Raw genomic sequence first — 27682 nt, 5'->3', positions numbered from 1 at the left:
GCTTATTTAAAACAGGTACAATAGATTTAGCACGTCTCTTTCTGTATGGGACTAGGGTGTACAAAACAAAATTGCTTATTAACCTTTGTTAAACAATCCGTGTGACGTATGTCAATCTGAATGAGGTTAGCAACATCTTGTGTCTATCGAACTACTGACTGTGTATTAATAAACGTTGTCCTTCTTTAATAATGTCATAAGTGCGTAAATTATTATGAATTATTGAATTACGGAGCTACTTTTGTGTAAAATTAAAAATCAGAAGGGGTCGGTAACATGACGTATCTACCGTGGAACTTCGATAAAATGATGTGGGATTATATAAGTCAAATCTGTTTTTGCTAAATGCACAAGGTCCTGAAGTATTGAAAATATAAGTATTTACAAAACGTGTTTCGCAATTACAATATTATCTACTGCTGAAAAATCACAAAATGTACTGTTTATTACTTCACAGTCAGGCGTGTATATTTTTACGGTCAACTTAAGTAACGTGACAACAATCTTTGACAGTGAGAGAAAGTAAGTTTGAGTTAAAACTAGAATATAATTACCGTAATTATAGCTCGCCTGGCTAGCCACATGGTCTAACGCTCTGCTTCCCGAGCGGGAAGGCTTGCCGGTCCCCGGCGGCTTCGTGTCGAGGTCCGGTGCGCCGGCCACGGCCAGCCTGTGGATGGTTTTTAAGGCGGTTTTCCATCTGCCTCGGCGAATGCGGGCTGGTTCCCCTTCTTACTTCTCAGTTACACTACGTCGACGATTGCTGCGCAAACACTGTCTCCACGTACACGTATACCATAATTACTCTACCACGCCTCACAGTCATATGTAGGTCCCCAGTTCAAAACACACACACAATACACTAATTATTATTCTTTGGATAACTGTTTTTAATCTTCACAATCGTTTACATTCGTCTAAGTTTAGTTACTGTTCAAGTAGAAAGCCTGTTGTAACATAAATATTTACACATTTGTAGGAAGCAATAGCTGGCGCCAGAGGTGAATCAATGCAATCTTTCCTTACCTCACTCTGTGGCGCTGCCACTATAGCTGACAATCGCTGGAGTCGTCACATGGCAGTGTTCGGCAGTCCATGGAAAGAGCAAGGAAAGATGGGGATACTGTCTTGTCAATGAATGAATTGTTTTAGAAAACTGGAAAAAATAATTTCCGCCACCATTCTGATGCGCCATTTCGTCGTTGAAAACCCGCTGTCAAAAAAAGTATTAACTGCTTATCTAAAGGTTATGATGCCATCAAACAGAAAAAGTGAAGACGACATAAATAATAAAACAGGGCAGAGCAAGAGGTCATCATGACAACTGAACTCGGTCCTTCGGAACAACAAAATCACTAACAGGACCAAACAGGTGATATATTGCTCAGTTGTTGAAGACATCGCTACGTAAGGGGCAGAAATGTAGATAATAAACAAGTGACAGAGAAACAAATTGCTTGTGCCACATACGGACTTTTGGAAGTGTCGTTCTAGCATCTCCAAGCTGGACAGAGTACCAAGTACTAACATAAGAGAGGCTATGAATGTCGATAAATCTGTAATACAGGCCATAGAGCTGAAACATCTAAAATCGTATGGATATCTAGGAAGGATGGGCGACAGGCGATGGCCAAATAAAATGTGACAGTGGAACCCAGCAGAAATAAGAAAGCGTGGATGACCTAGGAGTAGCTGGCATAAAGAGGTCCGGGATGCGGTAGATACCAGAGTACTACAAGAAGAGGAATGGTACGATCGGAGGAAATGGAAGCGCGCCATCCGTAGAATACTAGCAAGATGATGATGTTGAGAAAGGATATGGGACTAGGCTGTATCGGTGGTTGGGACATGGACACTACTCCATGGAGATAGCAATGAACGCCCACAGTACAATCTATTTTAGTAGTCTAGAATCTATTCTCATTTTTCAGATAATGTGCAATTTGGTCCTATCTTCGAACAAATTAACAATAGAAAATCTGTTCACAGTTTTCTCTTTCGAATACCAAATAATCGTAACAGTCACTATAGTAGCAACACCGTTCGTATTACCAGTATAGTTCAGGCTCTCCTCAACTAAAGCTGCTCGGTTCACTGTCTCGCATTTTGTGACGACGACTGTTGGCTATTCCTGTATATTCGATGTCTCGATAACTTTTTGACCTTTTGCTTCATTCCTCTCATTGTCTCCTGCATCTTCTTTTCGTGGACTCTTCCACTCCTGTGAATCCTCTTCTTTGTTGAAAATATGAGTCGTGTTTCTTCTAGAATCTTCTTTTTTTACTATGTAATATAATGTTGCTATGACAGTTTTCTGGAAACTTCTGGATTCCACTCGTTTCTACGTATTCAGACTGCTTCCTCCGACTCTCTACTGTAATTCTCTCCTCCACATACAACCTTCTGACTTTCACTACAAAAAAACATTCCTCTCTTTCCACGAAATCACCACTCGTTTCAACGATTAAGCGGCACAACCTTATTCGCAGTCCGTACAATATTGAGTCCCTGCACTGAGTATATTCTTTCATTTGTCTTTTGCTCGTTAGCAAAAATTTTCACAGGTAAAACTATCAGAAAAAGTTTATCATCACCCTGGTTCCCAGAACTCCTGAAAATAGACGTTGACTGTGGATATTGTATCACAGACACAGTCCCTTTGACTGTTCAGAGATGTCACTAAACCCGCCCAAAGATGTAAACAATCATGCATGAGCAGAGCCTAATAGGGAGTGAGCCCGACAGCCGGTCAGTTTCAGTCATTCCACCGGGAAGGAGGTACACGGCTCCTGTTGTCTGTAGTTCAACTATGCCTAGGCGGTCAATACCGTAGTTCGATCGCGTCTGCATTGTTACTTTGTGCCAGGAATGGCTTTCAACAAGGGATTTGTTCAGGCGTCTCGGAGTGAACCAAAGCGATGTTGTTCGGACATGGAGAAGATACAGAGAGAGACAGGAAGTGTCGATGACATGCCTCGCTCAGGCCGCCCAAGGGCTACTACTGCAGTGGATGACCGCTACCTACGGATTATGGCTCGGAGGAACCCTGACAGCAACGCCACCATGTTGAATAATGCTTTTCGTGCAGCCACAGGACGTTGTGTTACGACTCAAACCTGTGCGCAAAAGAACGCATGATACTCAAGTTCACTCCCGACGTCCATGGCGAGGTCCATTTTTGCAATCGCGACACCATGCGGCGCGGTACAGACGGGCCCAACAAAATGCCGAATGGACCGCTCTGGATCGGCAACACGTTCTCTTCACCGATGAGTGTCGCATATACCTTCACCCAGACAATCGTCGGAGACGTGTTAGGAGGCAACCTGGTCAGTCTGAACGCCTTAGACACACTGTCCAGCTTTGACAGCAAGGTGGAGGTTCCCTGATGTTTTGGGGTGGCATTACGTGGGGCCGACATACGCCACTGGTGGTCATGGAGGGCGCCGTAACGGCTGTACTATATGTAAATGTCATTTTCCGACCGATAGTGCAACCATATCGGCAACATATTGGCGAGGCATTCATCTTCATGGCAAACAATTCGCGCCCCCATCTTGCACATCTCGTGAATGACTTCCTTCAGGTTAACGACATCGCTCGACTAGTGTGACCAGCATGTTCTCGAAACATGAACCCTATCGAACATGCTGGGATAGATTGAAAAGGGCTGTTTATGGACGACGTGACTCACCAACCACTCCGAGTGATCTACGCCGAATCGTCGTTGAGGAGTGGGACAATCTGGACCAACTGTGCCTAGGTGAACTTGTGGATAGTATACCACGACGAATACAGGCATGCGTCAATGCAAGAGGACGTGCTACTGGGTGTTAGAGATACCGGCGCCGGCCGGGGTGGCCGAGCGGTTCTAGGCGCTACAGTCTGGAACCGCGCGACCGCTACGGTCGCAGGTTCGAATCCTGCTTCGGGCATGGATGTGTGTGATGTCCTTAGGTTCGTTAGGTTTAAGTAGTTCTGAGTTCTAGGGGACTGATGACCTCAGAAGTTAAATCCTATAGTGCTCAGAGCCATTTGAGCCATTTGAACCAAGGTACCGGCGTGTACGGAAATCTGGACCACGACCTCTGAAGCTCTCGCTGTATGGTGGTACAACATGCGATGTGTGGTTTTCATGAGCAATAAAAAGGGCGAAAATGATGTTTATGTTGATCTATATTCCAATTTTCTGTACAGGTTCCAGAACTCTCGGAACTGAGGTGATGCAAAACTTTTTTTGATGTGTGTAGTTAAAGTTACATGACACATTACAACAAGTTTATGGAACACATTAAATTAATTTACACTGAAATACGGAAAAAGTAAAAAAGTGTACAAAATATTTACAGTTATCTTGAGTTCGTATATAATCATTGAACGAATCACCATGTTGTTTTGTGTCTGAGAAATTATCGGTCATCACACTCAAAGGAAAAGTCAGTACAGTAGCAGAGTTCCCCTGTATTCGATTGCTTAGGTTCTATCGATTCTTAATGCCACCGACAGTTGGCGTTAATTCTCTTCACCAAGCATATCACTGTCATGTTCCGACTTCGTATCTGTGTTTTGCTGGACAGTTAAGAAGAGATCTATATAATACATATTTGAAGACTTTCTCAGTCTGCGCGTTTCAGCCTTCAGAGCAATCATGGTATTTGTGCTGACATGGGAGTATCTCTGTCATTTAAAATATTACCACATTAGCATCAAACTTAAATGATGTGTAAATTTTACTGACGGAGCAGGCAGAATATGAGATTGTGTCTTGTATCTTAGTTTCTATCGAGAAATATACTACAAATACAATAGGTGCGTGCATGGCAGAGGGTAACTTTCCTTGTACCGTATACTCACGTTTCATTTTCATTTTGTTTACGAATGGAGGACGACAACAATTACCAGTTAGATGTTTATGTACTAGATTTTATTAATGTGTAATAAATTTCACAATTGATATGTGATTCTTATGTGTGGGGCTGAGTCTTAAGTTTATATAGGTGCGTAAATTATGGACTCTTGGGAAAAACAAATAAATCGATTGCTACAGATTTGAGTTTTGAAAACAGTGAGATAAAATGTCCTGATTAGAAGGAAACGCCATTGAACAGGCTATTAACAGAATTTAATAATAAGATGGTGCTGCTTAAGAAATCTAATTGAACAACTAATTTAACATTGCAACATATTAAAAAACACTTTGAAAAGATAAATTGTTCGCAAAAGTCTGATAGTACACCCAAAACATCAATATACCAGTCAGTGGGATGATTTGTGGCAAATAAAAAAAGAGAGAAATTTCGCGAAACAGAGGATTTTTGTACGCATAAAGAGGCGTCATCTTCAGTGGATAGCGATTCTCTATCACAAAATTATAGCTGTTTCAGGACCTAGGCGTGCATAAACTTTATAGTTATTAACCATCCAGCAAAGTGCTTGTCCTTCTGCTTAGTAGCACTTACCAAACTTAATTTTATACTTTCTCATCTTCTTTTCTTTTCGGCTGTCTTTTGACCACGTTAATTCGGATATCCTTCCTTTCTTACTCTCTTTGCACTCGACCAGTATGTTTTTGATTCTAATTATTTGCAGCCTTCTTCGCTCCTTTGTCCATGATGTTTTCGTTATGGGTCCAATTTTCTTCTGGAAACCTATAGGAACCTCGAGTTTTCATTTTAAAGTTACATTCTCTGTTTGCTGCGCTCCCATTTTTTCCAGTTACATCTGATTTGTCTGTCTCCACGGTTCTAATCTACCGATATGTTGGAAGAATATAAACTTTTTACCTGATGATGTTCGATGTTCTTTCTTTCTGTACATACAGTTTTTGGCTCGCTCGTCTTCTGTATGAAGCGTCTACTGTTCTTTAAACCTTAAAATTGCCCTCTAAATCTTTCATTCTTTAAGATACAGCCCTATATGTGACCCTGTTCTTGAAAGGTTCAGTGTTTCTGTTGCATACAAGCCTTCAGATTCGGTCATAGACTAGTAACATCTGATTTTCAATGCTTTTCAGATTCTTTCTGGTGTGGAATACGTGATGATTTTGTATGCTGATTCAAACTTGTTGACTTATGCTCCTTTTTCTGTAAGACACGTTTCTATTCATTCTCTTAGCTATACAGATTTCTCCACCATTTGAATTATTGCTCCTCCTAATGTCGTCTATTTAAAGCTGCTCGATATTCGGGAAATGTCTGTCTTCTTGGCGGTATCCTGCTTTAGCTGCCTGACTCTGAAGATGGATGCTCTGATCAATCACCTTTACTAAGGATTTCGGCAAGATTACTTTCATCTGTAAAGGCGGGGAGCAGCCGATATGTATTCCTTTCCCCTCGCACCCGATTCGTGTTCTACTAAATCCTTTCATTCCTGATCGTCATTCACTAATCTCCTTACCAACGGCACAGTTTAAGAGGGAAATTCCACCATCCTTATTGACTATAGTTTTGATCTTGTAGAACTTTGATAGGATACCTCTTAACTTGACCTTGAACGTCATGTTGTTGTTGTCATGCATGCACAATACTGTATTCGTAAAAAGTATGTCATCTGCGTCCTGTTTGAAAGATGCGTATTTTACGCTATCGTTTCGGGTTCTGCTAGCACATCTTCAGGCGTCATTCCTTAATTTAAATAGCTTTCTTGATTCTTGAATGAATCCAATTCAAAGGAAGAAAGGAATGAATCGAGATCATTAGAGACGGAGCACGAGCTCGGATTACGAAAGGATGGAGAAGGAAATCGGCTGTGCCATTTTCAAAGGAACCATCCGTGCACTTGACTGGATCGGTTAAGCGAAATCACGGGAAACTTAAATGTGAATGGCACGACGCGAATGTGAACCGTCCGTCTTCTCGAATGCGATTCCGACGTGATAACCACCGTTCCACCTCGCTCGATGAATCGATCTTAAAGAAGGGCCTCCTCTCCTCCAAACACAATACAGAAACGGTTATAGCATTTGTAACTGTAATATCGAATAATACCAAGCTTAACACTTCACTTTGCTTACGGAACACACATTCGAGCCGGCCGGAGTGGCCGTGCGGTTCTAGGCGCGTCGGTTTGGAACCGCGCTACAGCTACGGTCGCAGGTTCGAATCCTGCCTCGGGCATGGATGTGTGTGATGTCCTTAGGTTAGTTAGGTTTAAGTAGTTCTAAGTCGTAGGGGACTGATGACCTCAGATGTTAAGTCCCATAGTGCTCAGAGCCATTTTTTTGCTCAGAGCCATTTGAACCATTTTGAACCACACATTTGAGAAATCTCATCCCGATATCTTAAACCACTTGTGTAACGTGAGAGGAGTCCTCCTTATTCACTCTGTAGTGTTTGGCGAAGTGTATCTCTTGCAGAAGTAAGTGCTCCTATTATAGTTCCACTACAGAGCGAAGTGGCACAGTGGTTAAGGTTCGCATTCAGAAGGACGGCGGTTCAGATTTCCTCCTGGGCATCGAGCTTTTGGTTTTTCGTAGCATTCTTTGACTTCTTAAGTCAAATGGCAGGATAGTTCCTTTGAAAAAGAAAAGAGTAACTTCCTTCCACAATGGTAGCTAAGCACTTAGTCATCGACCGGAAGTAAAATCCTAATTTTTCTTCCATAGCTACGTATATTGATAGTGATGAAATTTTTAGATATTTCCTGTAATATGTCGTCGTCAATCAGAAGTAAAATCTTTCTTGATGAAAAATCACAACATAGCCGTTATCTTCATATCATGGGCTTTGGTCAAGATTTGCAGTTCAAAAGCTGGAGCACTAATCAGTTTTCATCCCTCTCTTAAAAGCTTATCATTTTTTATGTAACTTGTTGCGTGGCTCTAAACTGTCTGTGTTAAGTCTTCTCTAAAATGTTTTTTGACTGTACAACAGTAAGGAGAGAGAAAACTATAAAGATGAGACAAATTGCGTTACACATAACAAAATGTTGCGATTAAACTGAAGTTTATGCGCAGAGAATTATTTACTGTTATAAGCTGTGAACAGTAGGATAAATAAGTGCGAACAAATGCCGTGTAACTGCAGAAGAGATATAAGTATGGTAACACTACGCTATTTACCAAATGAAAATACGATACAATCACGATAAAATAACTGAAAAGAAAATGATTTTATAACATGGGAGAGACAGGTAAGTAAATCTTTTTCTGTAGCGCTTCTGAAGTGACAACTGAAAATTTGAACCAGGACAGAACTGTTCTAAAGATGAATTTGGTAAGTAGATTTTGATACTTTTACTGGATAACCCATTCATCTGTTATATTGGTAGAATTTAATTCGAATGATCAGTTTCGAACTTCTGTAATTTCATCTCGAGACTAGCTATGGCAGTCCAGTTCAACTGAAACACTGAGATACACAAAGTGAAATAAAACGTAATCACATCGAATATCAGTAACGTTACTTTGAGCGCAAATATGCCAATTGTTATATGCACCAAATATGAAGGCCAAAGATACAATAACATGCCTAGGCGGGCATGAAACTTAAATTACTGTATTTTTGGCCTTAATATTGGGCGCACTATCACATTTCCTGCGGACACTAACACTACTGATTTTCGATGTGGTTACGTTTTGGGTCATTTTTTGTACTTCAATGTTTCTACCTCAAAAACCGAAACCAGACAAGAGAGCGATGTTGGACGCTGGGGTGTGGAGCGAAACCAACATTGTAACTCAGCCCTAAGGTGTTTCAATGGGTTCGAACCGGGACTCTGGGCAGGTCATTCAACTTCAGGGATGTTATTTTCTATAAACCGTTGCCACAGAGATGCTGCTTTACGACTGGGTGCTTTGTGCAAACATTGTACAAACCACCGTTGTCTCCGAACTGTTCTTCTACGGTACGCAATACGCAATGGTGTAAACTGCGTTCTTATTCTTTCGCATTTAATGTCCTCTTAAGCTCAATAAAGGGGGGCATATCCTAAACACGGATAACACCTCCATACTGAATAACACCACCTCCTGCGTGCTGTATTGTCGGCAATACATACTGTAGCAGCGAACGTTCCCCGAGCATCTGCCAGTTCTTGCCCTTCCGTCGGGTTACCATATCGCATTCATCACTCAGAATTACTCGGTCTCAACTATTCAGTGTCGAGAGACGCTAAAGCGTGGTGGTTTCTGAGGAGATACAGTAGAAACGCTACTGCCGCTACTGCTGTTGAGGATGATTCTCTGAAGGCCAGTCGAAGTCCAAACCACAGACTTTTTTGGTTTTGACACTAACTCAGTTGCAGGTATTTCGACATTCGCTGAAAGGTGACGTGTAGGTCTGGCGTGGAAATGTGAGGCGTGCACGATACAATGCAATGAAACACTCCGTCGGGAGACTCCACGTGGAGTAACCGTTCCTTTTTTTGACTAAGCGAAGCACTGAGAGCTCACGCAACGAATTATTAAACGGATCAGATATTAAACATAGACAACGAGAAGATTATAGTATACCAGTAATTAACTGCCGAAGTATTCGCACAAATGATTCAAATCTCACCCCTCTGCGACAAAGCAGGAGTCTCCACATGGGAACTGCGAGTTGTGCTTTTTATGTTTCACTCTGTAAAGGAGTGTGCGCTTCGTGAAACGTCCTGCCAGATTAAAACTGTGCACCGGGCCGGAAATCGAGGTAGAGGCAGAATTGAAAGCGTAGCGGCGGCCCAAGTGTTATGTCCGGGCATCACAACTCATACGAGCATTGTCTGCGAAAGGCAAGTTTCTGCATTCTAATCTCAGTCCGTCTGTCCGGCACAGACTTTTAAGCTGTTAGGAAGTTTCATAATGAAAGGTTATTGAAACGTTACACCGTTCTTTCATACACTACTGGCCATTAAAATTGCTACACCAAGAAGAAATGCAAATGATAAACGGGTATTCATTGGACAAATATCTTATACTAGAACTGACATGTGATTACATTTTCACGCAATTTGGGTGCATAGATCCTGAGAAATCAGTACCCAGAACAACCACCTCTGGACGTAATATCGGCCTTGATACGCCTGGGCATTGAGTCAAACAGACCTTGGATGGCGTGTACAGGTACAGCTGCGTATGCAGCTTCAACACGATACCACAGTTCATCAAGAGTAGTGACTGGCGTATTGTGACGAGCCAGATGCTCGGCCACCATTGACCAGTGCATTATCCTGCTGAAATGTAGGGTTTCGCAGGGATCGAATGAAGGGTAGAGCCACGGGTCGTATCACATCTGAAATGTAGAGTCCACTGTTCAAAGTGCCGTCAATGCGAACAAGAGGTGACCGAGACGTGTAACCAATGGCACCCAATACCATCACGCTGGGTGATACGCCAGTATGGCGATGACGAATACACGCTTCCAATGTGCGTTCACCGCGGTGTCGCCAAACACGGATGCGACCATCATGATGCTGTAAACAGAACCTGGATTCATCCGAAAAAATAACGTTTTGCCATTCGTGCACCCAGGTTCGTTGTTGAGTACACCATCGCAGACGCTCCTGTCTGTCATGCAGCGTCAAGGGTAACCGCAGCCATGGTCTCCAGGCTGATAGTCCATGCAGCTGCAAACGTCGTCGAACTGTTCGTGCAGACGGTTGTTGTCTTGCAAACGTCCCCATTTGTTGACTCAGGGATCGAGTCGTGGCTGCACGATCCGTTACAGCCATGCGGATAAGATGCCTGTCATCTCGACTGCTAGTGATAGGAGGCCGTTGGGATCCAGCACGGCGTTCCGTATTACCCTCCTGAACCAACCGATTCCATATTCTGCTAACAGTCATCGGATCTCGACCATCGCGAGCAGCAATGTCGCGATACGATAAACCGCAATCGCGATAGGCTACAATCCGACCTTTATCAAAGTCGGAAACGTGGTGGTACGCATTTCTCCTCCTTACACGAGGCATCACAACAGCGTTTCACCAGGCATCGCCGGTCACCTGCTGTTTGTGTATGAGAAATCGGTTGTAAACTTTCCTCATGTGAACACGTTGTAGGTGTCGCCACCGGCGCCAAAGTTGTGTGAATGCTCTGAAAAGCTAATCATTTGCATATCACAGCATCTTCTTCCTGTCGGTTAAATTTCGCGTCTGTAGCACGTCATCTTCGTGGTGTAGCAATTTTAATGGCCAGTAGTGTATGGGTAATTTTATTTTTGTTAGCAATTCGCAACTCCCTTTCTCCCTTCATCTAATGTTTTGGACCTAAAAGCAAGGCCATAAGAAACAACAAGCTTAAATAACAAAATGAAGGTGACTACTTAATTAATTTTCTAATTCTCGTACAATACTCAAATCATTCAAGAACGGCGTTGGAAGCGATGGTGAGAGACACAACTGTTTATAGAGTTAAAAATGTGTATCGTCAGATTTCGGTGGAGAGTTTAAAGGAACCAACGAACAAAAATTAGAAGACATCGAACATTCTCGTGAACCGAAGCGTACTGCTAAAGATTGCGTTTTACTGTTTCGTTGTTTGAATTGTTATCAGTAAATACATGAATGCTGAGTGGAACGGAAGGTGTCTGGATATGTCAGAAGCGGCTCGATAACAACACGTGAGAGGCTGTTGTGCTACTGCTGATAACACCTTGATAGCGATGCGGGCAAATTTTCAGAAGGACGCTTAATGCATATCGGACAGGCAGATTAAATTTCTCCGCACTAATAGACTCAAGTACGACTGATAATCGACGTTGCTACCAGCAACTCATTTCAAACAAATTAGTCTTAGCATATTTCAAATACAAGATATCTGTGAGACGCATTTTTAATTTTCCTAGTATTGTTCAAAATATTACACATACGCTACTGGTGTTTTAAACATACACTTTTTGCGTTAAAAGCAAATGTTGCTGGAAAATATTACTGAATAGATTATTAGATAACTGTTAATAACTGCTAGTTTGACGGTTCACATGCAAGAGAATTATTTTATACAGGCTGAAGAAAGTAAAACTTATCCGAAAAATACTGTCAATAAAACTGATGCGGGACAGACTACTGCTGATGAACATCACAGAAGATACCGAAAACGGCTGTCGTTCACATCCACGCAGCGCTGTGCTCAAACTTTGAGGCATGCATAGCAGCTCTCCGTGACGGATAGCAGCAACTACGTCTTCAGTGTTCTGCTGTAGCTCTTTCTGTGTGTGTGGATTATTTGACTTCACCTCAACCTTTAATTTGCCCCGCAGGTAAAAATCGTAAGGAGAGATATAACGCAGTCGGGGCAGCGAGAGGATTGCGTTCCCTTTGGTGATTTGCTCTCTCCTCAACAAACACGTCATTTATACGCGACGAAGTTGTCAAGGCGCTGTGTGCTGTTTCTCCGTCAAGTTGAAAATATACAGTCATTCAGCTTCTGTGAATTGATTCACATGTAGATTAAACAGCTCATGGATATACCGATTAGCGTTAAGAGTTTGGTGAAGAATCGCGTTACGATGCAGACAGCAGACATTACTCAGCAAACGCCAATCTTGAAACTATGCAACAGCTCTTTAAAGGCCTGACAGGAATTTTATGATGTATAATAACGCATGTTCTATGAATTCACTTACCGTGACAGAGTAAACCAAGTCTCATCTGAAATGTAATGACACGGTGAATTAATCGGAAGTAGGGTAGCTGTGGGCATAATGGTGCAGTTTGAGTTGTTCACAGCTTTCCCATGACGTCATCAATAACATCATCAGGCAACATTACCATATTTCCCCCTACTCCCCTCCGCTTTGACACCATAACTCAGTTTTAGTGTATAGAATTGTGGAAAATTTAAAAATTTGTAGGAAATTTAAAATAACCCATTTGCGCTGCAAGGTTTTGCCCCACCACTCTCATGCCATAGTTAACTTGTGCTGACAGCCTAGCTGTCCTAAATATAAACTGGTGGGAAATTCAAAAATCCAAGATAAGTCATTTGTCCTGCTCGTGGGAAATCCAAGATGCTGGAAGTAGACCACTTGTGCTAAGACGGCTGACCTAAGGATACTGGTTCAGCCTGCATGGTAGCCAGATTTCCCGGAGTTTTCCCTGTCCCTCTGACATCAGAATTCAAGGTGCCCGACCCAGGGATACTGGTACAGCTTGTATGGTTGCCACATCATTTGTGCTAGAGATGGAGGAGCTAGTACTGGTGCAGCCTACGTGGTTGCAAGATTTCATGTCGTAAGTTTCGAATCATGTTCTAAGTTTAGAATGATAGGAAACTGAAAAAAATATCCATTTGCCCCGAACATTAAAACGCAGTTTACACGTTTAAATAATTTCTGCTATGTCAGTTACCCCAAGTTTAAAATGGTGTGCTGCTTAAACATTTGTGGCAGAATTGTATGGGAATGTTTAAGTGTTTATTTAAGCAAATGCAATGCCACCACCTCCACCCTTGCGCCCACCTGCATCTGCTCCCCAAGTCCCACATTGCGCCCTTCGTGCCGAATCCGCTAGCAGGTAGAGGGCCTGGCAGGAAAGGACCATGCAGCCTTGCCTGCCACAAAGCTCGCGGATGTCGCCCCACCGTCGGCTGGTGACTCCTCCATGCGGAGGGTCGCTACAAGAAAATGCGTACTGCTGACTCGAGTACATAATGCAAAGTTCAGATCACTCACACCTGCTCTGGGCTAAAACTTGCGGGAAACAATCCAAGACAGTAGCTTCGACTTCCATCACTAGTATATTGTTCGTGGTAGTGCTGTAGCCACCTCCTCAACCCAACTGATATCACAGCCCACGTGATCGAAGTAAAAATGGCGGAGGCATTTGAGTATGCAAGAATCACATTTATGCTTTAATCCGTATTTAAAACATGGCGAGAGATGCAAAATTGTACTAAATTTAAAATTATGTCAGTTGTACAAAATCCCACACTAATATCCAACAGAGAACACAAAAATCACAGAGGCATATTCATCCTCTAATGAGAACCTGTGCTACAGAGGGTTCTGGTGCTATGCTTTTAAAATTTGAAATTCACCGAAAAAAAGTAATGTGTGAGCTGGGCGGCAGCTATCAAGCAAGCAGTATACTTGTATACCTTGTACGTAGCCAACGCGAGTTCCGTGAAAAACATGTGAATCTTGTATGCACCTGCCATGTATCCACCTCAGTGAGAGCAAAACTCATTTAAACGAAGCGATCGGATGAATTGTAACTGAAAAAAACGCGACAAATACATACGGCGAAAAGAATGTTATGAGAGTAATGATCTTTAACGTTGTCGTGTCCAGCATTTCAAGATGGAAAAATATCAGCAGCAGAGGACACAGGAGTACCAACACTTCATGCTATATGGATGCTTAACGGTGACGCCACAAGCCAGATAACCGAATTCAGACAAGAGCACACCTCCTGCATAGCGAAAGCATGTGTGACTGCAGGTGAGAGGTTCTGCACGGTTGGATGACATGCACGCTCCGGTGGCTAACGTGTAGGGGTAGCAGTGGCGTGTGACGTCACGAGAGGAGTCTAACGCCTCTGATTTATGAGGGATTTTCATGCTCACAAGCGATTGGTGTGGAGTGGAACTTCTAGTTGACATCAAAATGTATCTTTCCTAAATATACACGGGTTCTTCTGCATACATACAATGGCGATTCTGCAACACTCTGGTAGGTTTCCGGAGGTACGTGGCACCAATTGTTTACAAAATTTCTGTCAAGATCTTGTTCAGCAGTTTCGATGTTCTTAATCATCCGACAGAATGCGCAGTAATCTTGAATTGTTGGATAATGCGTCGTCAGTGATATGTGATTCTTGGAGAGCAACATAGATACCAGAAGAGGAGGAAACTTTAGTCAGATGAGACTCCAGTGCAATAGTCCCTTAGGGAAAACGCGCTCAGAAATTTTCATAAAGACAGGTGTTCATTGTGGTGCATTCAGTAACGTAGTAGTAGATTTAAAATAGATTCAACTAGCTGTAGTAGTAGTAATAGCAGCAGTAGTAGCTTCATACCACAGAATGGAGTAGATTCCCAGCTAGCTGTACTGCAACGACCACACAATTTTTGATAGGTGTAAGAATTATTCTTTAACTAACACGGATTTTTTCCCGTTGGTAGGTCTTGGCACAACAAAAATTTATCATTACTCATATCCGATGAGACCCCTAGGTGGGTAGTATAGTTAGTGGCACAAGTGAAGGGAGCAATGTAGCATATGCTCTTAGTGATCAAACTGTAATACACTTCAATAGTATCAATACTTTCCCATTCAGAATCTTGTCCACTATTAATACATGAAACATCAAAAAATGGTTCAAATGGCTCTGAGCACTATGGGACTTAACATCTCAGGTCATCAGTCCCCTAGAACTTAGAACTACTTAAACCTAACTAACCTAAGGACATCACAGACACATCCATGCCCGAGGCAGGATTCGAACCTGCGACCGTAGCGGTCGTGGGGTGCCAGACTGAAGCGCCTAGAACCGCTCGGCTACAACGGCCGGCCATGAAACATCAGAGCTTTTCACGAGTAGTCTCACACAGACTATTAATTCTATAGCCTGCAGCCTGAAAATACCCAACTAATGTACTAGGAGCGGACATGCCTAGAAACTGCTGGTTGGAGCACATTAAGAAGATGACTAAGCCAGTTATCGAAATATTGTGAGCAAAGTGGAATCGTTTGTACTGGAATCTTAAATCATATCTGATTTACTGCTGTGAATGGACATCACACGCAGTGATAACGAAGAGTGGACGAATCCAGGCTTATACAGGAGCACGTAGTCATTCTCCCTTCATTCCATTTACGAGTGGAATGACAACAAAATCAACGAATTTGGTACTTATATCAGTGAATTTTTTGTCGAAATCGCAAAATTCTGCTTCAAAATCAACGAATTTTGTGTCGATATCGTGGACGTTTGTGCCGAAATCAATGAATGAAGAAAAATCACAGGGCCATACTGCCATCGATGCCACATAACCTTCAAGGAATATGTATCTCATAGGGAGACTTCACTGTCAACACTGGAGCGATCAGTACTGCGTGATGTCGAAACTGTTAAAGAAGATTGCTGCACACATCTATGGCATGAAGGTGATAGCCTTGTACACCTACTGGAGAATGGTGTCAACAAATGTAGTGGGACAGGACAGGAAGTGAACAAACCATACAGCGATATATGGAATATTTCGTTACAACTTTGCTATAATAGGGCCATTTTGATCCATGGTTACTGTAACATGGAGCATTTTGTTACAATTCTACTGTAACATGGGATGGGTTGTTACAATTTCACTGTAACATGTGACAATTTGCAACAATTTTTCTGTTACATGGGGTATTTCGTTACAATTTTGCTGTTACATGAGGTATTTTGTTCCAGTTTTACAGTAATGTGAGGTATTTTGTTTCAGTTTTACAGTAATACAAGTTTTTTGTTCCAGTTTCCCTGCGACATGGGGTATCCAGTTACAATTTTTCTGTAACATGACGATGTGTGGCGTCATTTACGAACTTTAGGATGTACGGTAATGTGATGTTATACCTCAGATATTTAAATGTAAACTGGTTGGAATGCTGTTATATATCTTTATTCCACAGTTTGAGTGTTCATGGACAACCACCAAGTAGTCTGGTGTCTACGTAATAGTTGTGACAACTATTTATAGTCAGTAGCATTCACTCCACGTATGATTTTCAGATCTCATGTGTTCTGTGTTTAGAATCCAAGATAACGATTTGTCGAATCCAAGATGGCAGGTCTCGTCATATTGGCACAGTCTACATGATTGTCAGATTTCCAGTGACGTCAATGATGACCTCAGAATCCGAGAAGGTGATTCAAGACAGTGGACCAGGGGATATGGGTACAACCTACAATGTTGTCAATCCAAAATACTTCTCCAAATTTCCATGGCATAGCAGTCACCTACCCTTCCCCCCTCACCACCCATTCACAGCACCATCGGTTTACTTTTGAATGGAACCATTCCATGGTCCCTTTGTTGCTGGTGTTCGATTATCATCTGACTGCTCTCCATTCAAAAGTAATCACACACACATTAATACATTTACCCCACTGGCAGACGAGACAATCAATCCCTGTTTTTTAGAGTACAGTCGTCTGCTGACGAATCCACAATCGCACCCACTCTTGCTCTTCCTCACCTGATTGAAACTGACGTCCATGCATGTATTTCTTAATGTTGTCAAAGATGTGAAAATCACATGGTAATAGATCCAAGCTGTATGGAAGTTTCAGCGTTTCCCAATCAAATCGTTGAACCATAGCTTTCATCCGACTGGCAGTGTGGGGGAGGACATTATCGTGCAAATCACAGTTTCTTCAAATTGTCTTCATAGCACTGTGCTATGATTGTGGTTTCATGCTCTTGGAACACGATGAGCAGAGTGCCCCTGCAGTTGAAGACGAAGATCATCAGGACCTTACAGCAAGTCGTCTTGTTGACTTTGCTGTTTGCCCTTGGTCTCGAAATGGTGGCACCACGTTTCATCCCTTGTATGATACAGGACAGAATCACATGCAGTCCCTCGTGGTACTGCAACAGATGACTCAGACTCGACGCTATTCAGTTCATCTTTTGTCCCTGTGTCAGGTGATGTGCCACCCACTATGCAGAAATTTTGCAGCAATGCAAGTGGTCTTTGATGATGGCATGTACAGATTCATGGTTAATGCAGGCCTGAAAACGAATTTCATCCTCCATTATTCGTCAGTCTCTCTCTAGAAGACCATCAGTCCGCTCCACCACATCAGGAGCAATGGCTCTATGGGTCTGTCCTGGGTATGGATCACTTGAAGTGAAATATGTCCTTCCCAGAATCTCTTTTGCCACTCTTGCACACATGTCAGGTGTATGCCGTGTTTACCATATACAACAGACATGAGACGATGAATTTCACGTACTGCAACTTTCTCAGCCACCAGAAAATGAACCACACCCCTCTGCTTGTCGAAGACAACAGTCGGACGAAACACACTAAACCAGTCTGCCGATAACCAAGGTCATAATACAACAATTGCCGGAACCTGTGATGTGGCACTATGTCGTTTCCCTGCTAAAGTGATGATATGGTGATGCACTCCACTGATGTTGAGTGCGATCAACTGTGCTGCAAGCTGAAATACAATGAAGACTGCATAACAACCAATTGCAATTCGTTCCTAAGGACATTCATATTTTCGGCAGTAGCATCTGTGCATTCATCAGCATGTTTGGGTACGATAAATTGAGGGTAACATCGAAAGACCCAGCACAGTGCCTGTATTTAAAGCGTCTAAATGCCGTGAATCTGCTTCTTGTTTGCTGCAATATGAATTACAAAATCAAATGGCTCTGAGCACTATGGGACTTAACATCTGTGGTCATCAGTCCCCTAGAACTTAGAACTACTTAAACCTAACTAACCTAAGGACATCGCACACATTCATGCCTGAGGCAGGATTCGAACCTGCGATCGTAGCGACCACGCGGTTCCAGACTGAAGCGCCTAGAACCGCACGGCCACAGCGGCCATCAATATGAATTACAGTGAGCTAACTCAGTCGAGAGGAGCACATGATAAAGTACTCTTTGATGATGTTGTTAAGAATGTGCTCATGAGTAGGAAGAGAAGGAGGAGGAGTAGTTAGGTAAGTGTACAACTGAATTTATGTGTGTTATACCTAAGTCTGTCCGCAGCTCGTGGTCTTGCGGTAGCGTTCTCGCTTCACGCGCAAGGGGTCAGGGATTTTTCCTGCTTCGAGATGACTGGGTGTTGTTGTAGCGTCTTCATCATCATCATTCATCCCCATTACGGTCGGAGGAAGGCAATGGCAAACCACCTCCGCTAGGACCTTGCCTAGTAGGCGGTGCGGGTCTCCCGCATCGTCCCCTACGCTTCTACGAGTATGGGACCTCCTCCTCTTCATCATACCTACCATATTACTCATATAAATACATTCCATACACGCAGATTTTATGGATGGCATATCTAAGTCTATTAGTGATCCAATTGATTAGAACGTAATACAAGCTGAATTTAAAGCATATTAAAAACAGTTCTGAGGTGAGCAGTGTTGGGAAGGTGTGAGTGACAGCAGCATTATGGACACTGGAAGAACTATGTCCTATTTAGTCGAAAACTACATTTTGAAACCATGGTTGTGAACAAAATACATGTTTATTCTTGTACAGAAGAAAAACAACCAGCCACTTTTAATAATGCCGTTTATTGATATAAACAGCGTCAATACCGGTTTCGAGACAACAGGCTCAGCATCAGAAGGCTGTTCAAGTAACGATACACATTTCTTGTTGTTTACATTAATTTTCACCTTTTATTCCCCCTTGTGCTGAAGTTCCTTGGGGTCGTGATAGTCTGCAACCAAACCCCAGAGTGAGAAATAGCCTGCATACCTGTAATTGTACCTAATAGCGATTGGAAAAAAATGTAAACAAATCACTGAAGTGAAACTAATTTAGTATTAGATTACTTACATGAAAAGACCCCCCCCCCCCTCCATCATTACGCTGCAATGCTGACCAAGGAATTTTGGCCATTAGGGGGAATAAAAAGCGAAAACTAATATAAACAACAACAAATGTGTTTGTTAACGTAAACAGCCATCCGATGAAGAACCTGTCGGTTCCAAACATGTAACAGCGGTATTTGTGTGATAAATAACGTTATTAAAAATGTCGGTTGCTATTTTCTTCTCTGCAAGATTCAAACTGTATTTTGTATGTTAGTAGTTGAAACTTCCCCTTTGAAAATTAAGAATGACAGTGCTGGAAAAACTCTTAAATTATTTGATTTTCAAAGAGCTGAGCAAAACTAAATTTACTGATACTGTTTTCTCTTTACTTATTCTGATCATTTCTAAACTGACACACAATATTTTAGCGCAACGCAATCTGACTTTCAGTAATCCCTACAAAAGAATAGCCCTGACTAACAATAACCTATACCCTTCATGAATCACTTATCTCGCAAAACTCCTCGTTACTCGAACTACTGCAATACAGAGAGCACCAATACTGCCAGCTAAATAAAAGATTCTAACTACTGAAGGCACTAACTACTGATAGGCATATAGTTAGCAAATGAAAGATTTTGATAGAGAACAAACATTGTACACTCCTGGAAATGGAAAAAAAACACATTGACACCGGTGTGTCAGACCCACCATACTTGCTCCGGACACTGCGAGAGGGCTGTACAAGCAATGATCACACGCACGGCACAGCGGACACACCAGGAACCGCGGTGTTGGCCGTCGAATGGCGCTAGCTGCGCAGCATTTGTGCACCGCCGCCGTCAGTGTCAGCCAGTTTGCCGTGGCATACGGAGCTCCATCGCAGTATTTAACACTGGTAGCATGCCGCGACAGCGTGGACGTGAACCGTATGTGCAGTTGACGGACTTTGAGCGAGGGCGTATAGTGGGCATGCGGGAGGCCGGGTGGACGTACCGCCGAATTGCTCAACACGTGGGGCGTGAGGTCTCCACAGTACATCGATGTTATCGCCAGTGGTCGGCGGAAGGTGCACGTGCCCGTCGACCTGGGACCGGACCGCAGCGACGCACGGATGCACGCCAAGACCGTAGGATCCTATGCAGTGCCGTAGGGGACCGCACCGCCACTTCCCAGCAAATTAGGGACACTGTTGCTCCTGGGGTATCGGCGAGGACCATTCGCAACCGTCTCCATGAAGCTGGGCTACGGTCCCGCACACCGTTAGGCCGTCTTCCGCTCACGCCCCAATATCGTGCAGCCCGCCTCCAGTGGTGTCGCGACAGGCGTGAATGGAGGGACGAATGGAGACGTGTCGTCTTCAGCGATGAGAGTCGCTTCTGCCTTGGTGCCAATGATGGTCGTATGCGTGTTTGGCGCCGTGCAGGTGAGCGCCACAATCAGGACTGCAAACGACCGAGGCACACAGGGCCAACACCCGGCATCATGGTGTGGGGAGCGATCTCCTACACTGGCCGTACACCACTGGTGATCGTCGAGGGGACACTGAATAGTGCACGGTACATCCAAACCGTCATCGAACCCATCGTTCTACCATTCCTAGACCGGCAAGGGAACTTGCTGTTCCAACAGGACAATGCACGTCCGCATGTATCCCGTGCCACCCAACGTGCTCTAGAAGGTGTAAGTCAACTACCCTGGCCAGCAAGATCTCCGGATCTGTCCCCCATTGAGCATGTTTGGGACTGGATGAAGCGTCGTCTCACGCGGTCTGCACGTCCAGCACGAACGCTGGTCCAACTGAGGCGCCAGGTGGAAATGGCGTGGCAAGCCGTTCCACAGGACTACATCCAGCATCTCTACGATCGTCTCCATGGGAGAATAGCAGCCTGCATTGCTGCGAAAGGTGGATATACACTGTACTAGTGCCGACATTGTGCATGCTCTGTTGCCTGTGTCTATGTGCCTGTGGTTCTGTCAGTGTGATCATGTGATGTATCTGACCCCAGGAATGTGTCAATAAAGTTTCCCCTTCCTGGGACAATGAATTCACGGTGTTCTTATTTCAATTTCCAGGAGTGTATTTACTTTAATGATGTTCAAAAGTCATAATATATATCAGTTCGTGACATCCAGTCTTACAAATTTCCTTTTTATGATGGACACACGTCCAGATCGTCCGCTCATAGTAACCTCTGCTGGCAGCTCACCTCAAACTGCCCAACGCTACGTCCTGTTCACATCCAACTGCCCAACACTACACTAGCGAATATTTCAACAGTGAGTCCAACCAGCCACAGACTGCACAAAGCGCAGTCAGCTATTTTCGTACGGAGCACTACGTGGCGTTACCAACATAAAAACATAAACAGCCTACTTACACAATTATCATTGAATCGTAATGGGAGATAATGACTCGACATCTTCGATGTAAGTATCCTAAAACTAAAACAGTTTGACTTACATGATTTGTTAATATTATTTTCAATCACTACTAGGTACAATTACAATTAAATAAGCCGTTTTTCACACTGTGATTTGTTTGTAGGACATCAATGCCCTAAGAAATTTTCACCAAAAAAATTTTCAAATATGTGTGAAATCTTATGGGACTTAACTGCTAAGGTCATCAGTCCCTAAGCTTACACACTACTTAACCTAAATTATCCTAAAGACAAACACACACACACCCATGCCCGAGGGAGGACTCGAACCTCCGCCGTGATCAGCCGCACAGTCCATGACTGCAGCGCGTAGACCTCTCGGCGAATCCCGCGCGGCTAATTTTCATCACATGGGGGAATGAAAAGTAAGAATTAATGTAAACAACAACAAATGTTTACGTCAGTGTGAACAATAAAAAAAAGGTTCAAATGACTCTGAGCACGATGGGACTTAACATCTATGGTCATCAGTCCCCTAGAACTTAGAACTACTTAAACTTAACGACCCTAAGGACATCACACAACACCCAGTCATCATGAGGCAGAGAAAATTCCTGACCCCGCCGGGAATCGAACCCGGGCGCGGGAAGCGAGAACGCTACCGCACGACCACGAGATGCGGACTGTGAACAACCATCTGTTGATGAAAGTCTCTGTTCGAAGCTTGTATTGCCATTATTTATGTGAATTAACAGTATTATTAAAAGTGTTCGGTTGCTGCTTTTTTCGGTAAGAGTGAACCTGTAAATTGGAAGAAATATTTTCGACTAGCAACATTGCGAGTTCTTCTGTCTCCCAGGGTCTGTAATCTGATGTCGCCATTTTTGATCTGATGTTGTCAGTGACATCATTGGAAATATGATACCGATACAGTTTGAGATCTTCAGTCCTTCCATTGCGGATTTGACAAGGCCTCATCTTGAGTTCTAAACTTAGAACAAATGACATCTGACAACCATGCAGGCTGCACAGGTAAGTAATGTTTGCACCTGTAAATAGCTCCATCAAGTACTTGAAAGAGAGCATTTCCACATTGCCATTCTCCTGATGGAAATAGTCATGATAGGGCACTAGTCAACCTATGAATACATTGTGTTGAAAAGTAACTGGTGATTGTGTACAAACTGTGTATTAAAGATATGCAGGTATAACTGCATTTCAGTCACTTTACATTTACATGTGCTTCGTTACTCCATAGAATAATGCCCAGCCAAGGGTCATCCACTTCGATCCGTGACAAAAACCGAAGAGCAAATTCAGAACGTTGCTGCAGATCATGAGGTTTCAATTGCTGCATCGTCTGGATCTCGCACGGGTACCAGTGTAAAATAGACTGTAAGATTTTCAGTACTGTTGATCAACGATTGGACAGCTCTCGTGACACTGAGCGAGCACTTGCACTGCCTGGGGCACATGGTGCATGGTCAGTTACAACAACAGCATCCTTTTCAATAACTTCCAGTGGGATGGGACACCTTCCTCTTCCAGGTGCCACACCGGGCCCACCTGTGTTTTCAAATTCCATTATCACCCTCTTTAAACCATTTCCTGACATTGGGCCCTCCTCAGACCTTTCCCACTGTCCCAATGCAGCATTATAATTGCAGCCGTTGACATAAAACAGTTTCACTAGCAGCACACGGTCTTTCTTCTCGACAGCCGTAACGTTCACTCGCGTTATGACAGCGAGGATACCATATCCTCATACAAACAGTGTACAGAGCCATATTTGCACCTGGCAGCCACGGTTGGCAGTAATTTGTTTGTCAGCGTAAATTAGATCTGCATTAACACATTAGCATATCTACCAAGTTTCGCTGCCATACGATAATTACACCCTGTATTGGACCTTTGTGAGCAGCTTCACTAAAATTATAAACATTCGGTACTTGCCTCTTGGTTGCTAACTGTACTATTCACAGCGATACATCTACGGCGACAAAGCGTAGAAATCAGATTTTAACGTTGCGGAGGGATACAAGTTGCGAGTTCGGAAAATGCGATTTTAAACTGTGGCAAATGAAAACTAAAAATCTCAGTTACCAACAAGTACACTACTGCCCATTAAAATTGCTACACTAAGAAGAAATGCAAATGGTAAACGGGTATTCATTGGACAAATATATTATACTAGAACTGACATGTGATTACATTTTCACGCAATTTGGGTGCATAGATCCTGAGAAATCAGTACCCAGAACAACCACCTCTGGCGGTAATAACGGCCTTGATACGCCTGGGCATTGAGTCAAACAGAGCTTGGGTGGCGTGTACAGGAACAGCTGCCCATGCAGCTTCAAGACGATACCACAGTTCATCAAGAGTAGTGACTGGCGTGTTGTGACGAGCCAGCTGCTCGGCCACCATTTACCAGACGTTTTCAATTGGAGAGAGACCTGGAAAATGTGCTGGCCAGGGCAGCAGTTGAACATTTTCTGTATCCAGAAAGGCCCGTACAGGACCTGCAACATGCGGTCGTGCATTATCCTGCTGAAATGTAGGGTTTCGAAGGGATCGAATGAAGGGTAGAACCACCGGTCGTAGCACATCTGAAATGTAACGTCCACTGTTCAAAGTGCTGTCAATGCGAACAAGAGGTGACCGAGACCTGTAACCAATGGCACTCCATACCATCACGCCGGATGATACGCCAGTATGGCGATGACGAATAGACGCTTCCAATGTGCGTTCACCACGATGTCGCCAAACACGGATGCGACCATCACGATGCTGTAAACAGAACCTAGATTCATCCGAAAGAATGACTTTTGCCATTCGTGCACCCAGGTTCGTCGTTGAGTACACCATCGTAGGCACTCCTGTATGTGATGCAGCGTCAAGGGTAACCGCAGCCACGGTCTCCAGGCTGATAGTCCATGCAGCTGCAAACGTCTTCGAACTGTTCGTGCAGATGGTTGTTGTCTTGCAAACGTCCCCATTTGTTGACTCAGGGATCGAGACGTGGCTGCATGATCCGTTACAGCCATGCGGATAGGTTGCCTGTCATCTCGACTGCTAGCGATAGGAGGCCGTTGGGATCCAGCACGGCGTTCCGTATTACCCTCCTGAACCCACCGATTCCATATTCTGCTAACAGTCATCGGATCTCGACCATCGCGAGCAGCAATGTCGCGATACGATAAACCGCAATCGCGATAGGCTACAATCCGACCTTTATCAAAGTCAGAAACGTGGTGGTACGCATTTCTCCTCCTTACACGAGGCATCACAACAGCGTTTCACCAGGCATCGCCGGTCACCTGCTGTTTGTGTATGAGAAATCGGTTGTAAACTTTCCTCATGTCAGCACGTTGTAGGTGTCGCCACCGGCGCCAAAGTTGTGTGAATGCTCTGAAAAGCTAATCATTTGCATATCACAGCATCTTCTCCCTGTCGGTTCAATTTCGCGTCCGTACCACGTTATCTAAGTGGTGTAGCAATTTTAATGGCCAGTATTGTAGTATTCACAGAAATCACTGGTACCGGAAAGTCACAGTTTAAACTAAATGCGATTACTGCGATTTATCACCGTTGATTTTACACTGTGATTAGTCACAAGTAGCACTTAATAGGCAAGTACCGGATGTTTATAATTAAAGCTCGGCGAACTCACGGAGGTACAATATGGGCTGTAATTATCGTATGGCAGAGAAATTAACTATTAATAACTAGGATTGCTTACCGGCTATGTGTAAAGCGTAGTGGATGTCATGGATTCCCCAGGGTAAGCGCATCGCGGTGGTGGGCGCCGGCGTGGTGGGGGTGACGACGGCGGTGCGCGCGCAGCGGCGGCTGGCGGGGGCGGAGGTGGCGCTGCTGTCGGAGCAGGTGACGCCGCACACGACGGGGGACGGGTCGGCCGGCCTCTGGGAGCCCTACCTGCTGGCCGACACGCCGCCCGCGCTGGTGCAGTGAGTAACAGCCGCCAGCTCACTGCAGATTAGGTTAGATTAGAGATTAGGTTAGTACTTGTTTTTATTGTTTTTTGTTTTTTTGGTGGAAGTTGGGAAATTACCCACTTACTATATCCAATAATTGTTTTAATTTCCTTTTAAATGCTATATGGCTATCTGTCAGACTTTTGTTGCTATTAGGTAAGTGACCAAAGACTTTTGTGGCAGCATAATTTATCCCCTTCTGAGCCAAAGTTAGATTTAACCTTGAGTAGTGAAGATCATCCTTTCTCCTAGTTTTGAAGCCATGTACACTGCTACCACTTTTGAATTCGTTCGGATTGTTAATAACAAATTTCATAAGTGAATATATATATTGTGAGGCAACAGTGAATATTTCTAGCTCTTTAAATATGTGTCTGCAGGATGATCTTGGATGAGCTCCAGCAGTTATTCTGATTACACGCTTTTGTGCAATGAACACTCTTTTACTCAATGATGAGTTACCCCAGAATATGATGCCATACGAAAGCAGAGAATGAAAATAGGCGTGGTAAGCTAATTTACTCAGATGTATATCGCCAAAATTTGCAATGACCCTAATAGCATAAGTAGCTGATCTCAAACGTTTCAGCAGATCCTCAGTGTGTTTTTTCCAGTTCAACCCCTTATCAATGCAGACACCTAGAAATTTTGAATATACGACCTTAGCTACCGATTTCTGATGGAAGTCTATATTTATTAATGGGGTCATTCCATTTACTGTGTGGAACTGTATATACTGTGTTTTGTCAAAGTTTAATGAGAGCCCATTTGCAGAGAACCACTTAATGATTTTCTGAAAAACATCGTTTACAATTTCACCAGTTAATTCTTGTGTGTCGGGTGTGATAGCTATACTTGTATCAGCGACAAAAAGTACCAGCTTTACATCTTCGTGAATATAGAATGGCAAGTCATTAATATATACTAAGAACATCAGAGGACCCAAGACCGAACCTTGCGGCACCCCATTCTTGATTGTTCCCCAGTTTGTGAAATCACCAGTTTTTTGCAGCTGCCTGCGTTGCCCAGGCCCCTTTCTGAGCCCATTGCTCTGCATAACTTAAGGACGAGATAGATAAAGTAACGTAACATATCAACGAAGTGAAAATGAATGAAAATGTAGAAGTGTGTTTTCAGAGGTTTCCCAGTCGCGCTCAGAATATTGGACATCACATGGCTTGAAGTGAGCCTGTTTACAGCGCCAAATGGTGCTGTTTTCAGAACATGAGGCAGCCGAACGAACTGGAAAACACAATGTGTGTCAACCAGCGAGCAGTTGTAGTACACTGGTGTTATTTTTCTTCACGGCATGGTCCAGAGACAACATATGCATCACAGGGAAGAATCGTCGGAAAAATGGAAGAAGGAAGAAGTCTGACGAGTGTAGCCCGGGAAGTTTGGCACTGCTCACAGCGTTGTCTCACATGCATGGGGAGCAGCCTGAACCACAGGTCCTGCTGGCCGAAGAAGAGGTGGTGTTCGACGACGGTCAACTGCAACAGCAGACGACTGCTACATTGTGCAACAGCAAGAGGGACCTACGTCACACAGCGGTTGGAATTACAACATGACAGCAAGGCCCGCAATCGCACGCTCAACAGAGGCATGACGACTGCATGGAGATGGCCCCTTTGCCCAATGATAAGTATGTTGTCTTCTGTTGACACCTGCATGTCGGCGGCACCGATTGCGATGGTGCCAAGAGCATGGAGAATGGACCAAGGAGGAATGGGATCGCATGCTTGTCTCGGATGAGGGCAGATTCGGTCTGAGTAGTGACTCTGGCTGTACCCTCATACGGCAAGAGGTGAGAACTCGTAATCCACCCTGCAATATAGTCGGACATGTACGTTTTGGTGCGCCATGTGTTATGGTGTGGAGAGGCAG

At 43.7% G+C, this 27682-nt stretch overlaps 1 protein-coding gene across 1 annotated transcript in view; it reads left to right on the top strand.

Moving 5' to 3' along the window:
• Positions 1 to 27682, top strand: part of LOC124621944 (D-aspartate oxidase) — an 85586-nt gene that overhangs the window by 2656 nt on the left and 55248 nt on the right. Inside the window, exon 2 of the mRNA XM_047147458.1 lies at positions 25581 to 25768. Within this exon, the coding sequence (XP_047003414.1) occupies positions 25581 to 25768 (188 nt within the window). The remainder of the gene's footprint in view (positions 1 to 25580; positions 25769 to 27682) is intronic.

This window comes from Schistocerca americana, chromosome 7, assembly GCF_021461395.2.
Source record: "Schistocerca americana isolate TAMUIC-IGC-003095 chromosome 7, iqSchAmer2.1, whole genome shotgun sequence".
NCBI classification, from domain to species: domain Eukaryota; kingdom Metazoa; phylum Arthropoda; class Insecta; order Orthoptera; family Acrididae; genus Schistocerca; species Schistocerca americana.
This window is presented reverse-complemented; position numbering and strand designations above follow the sequence as displayed.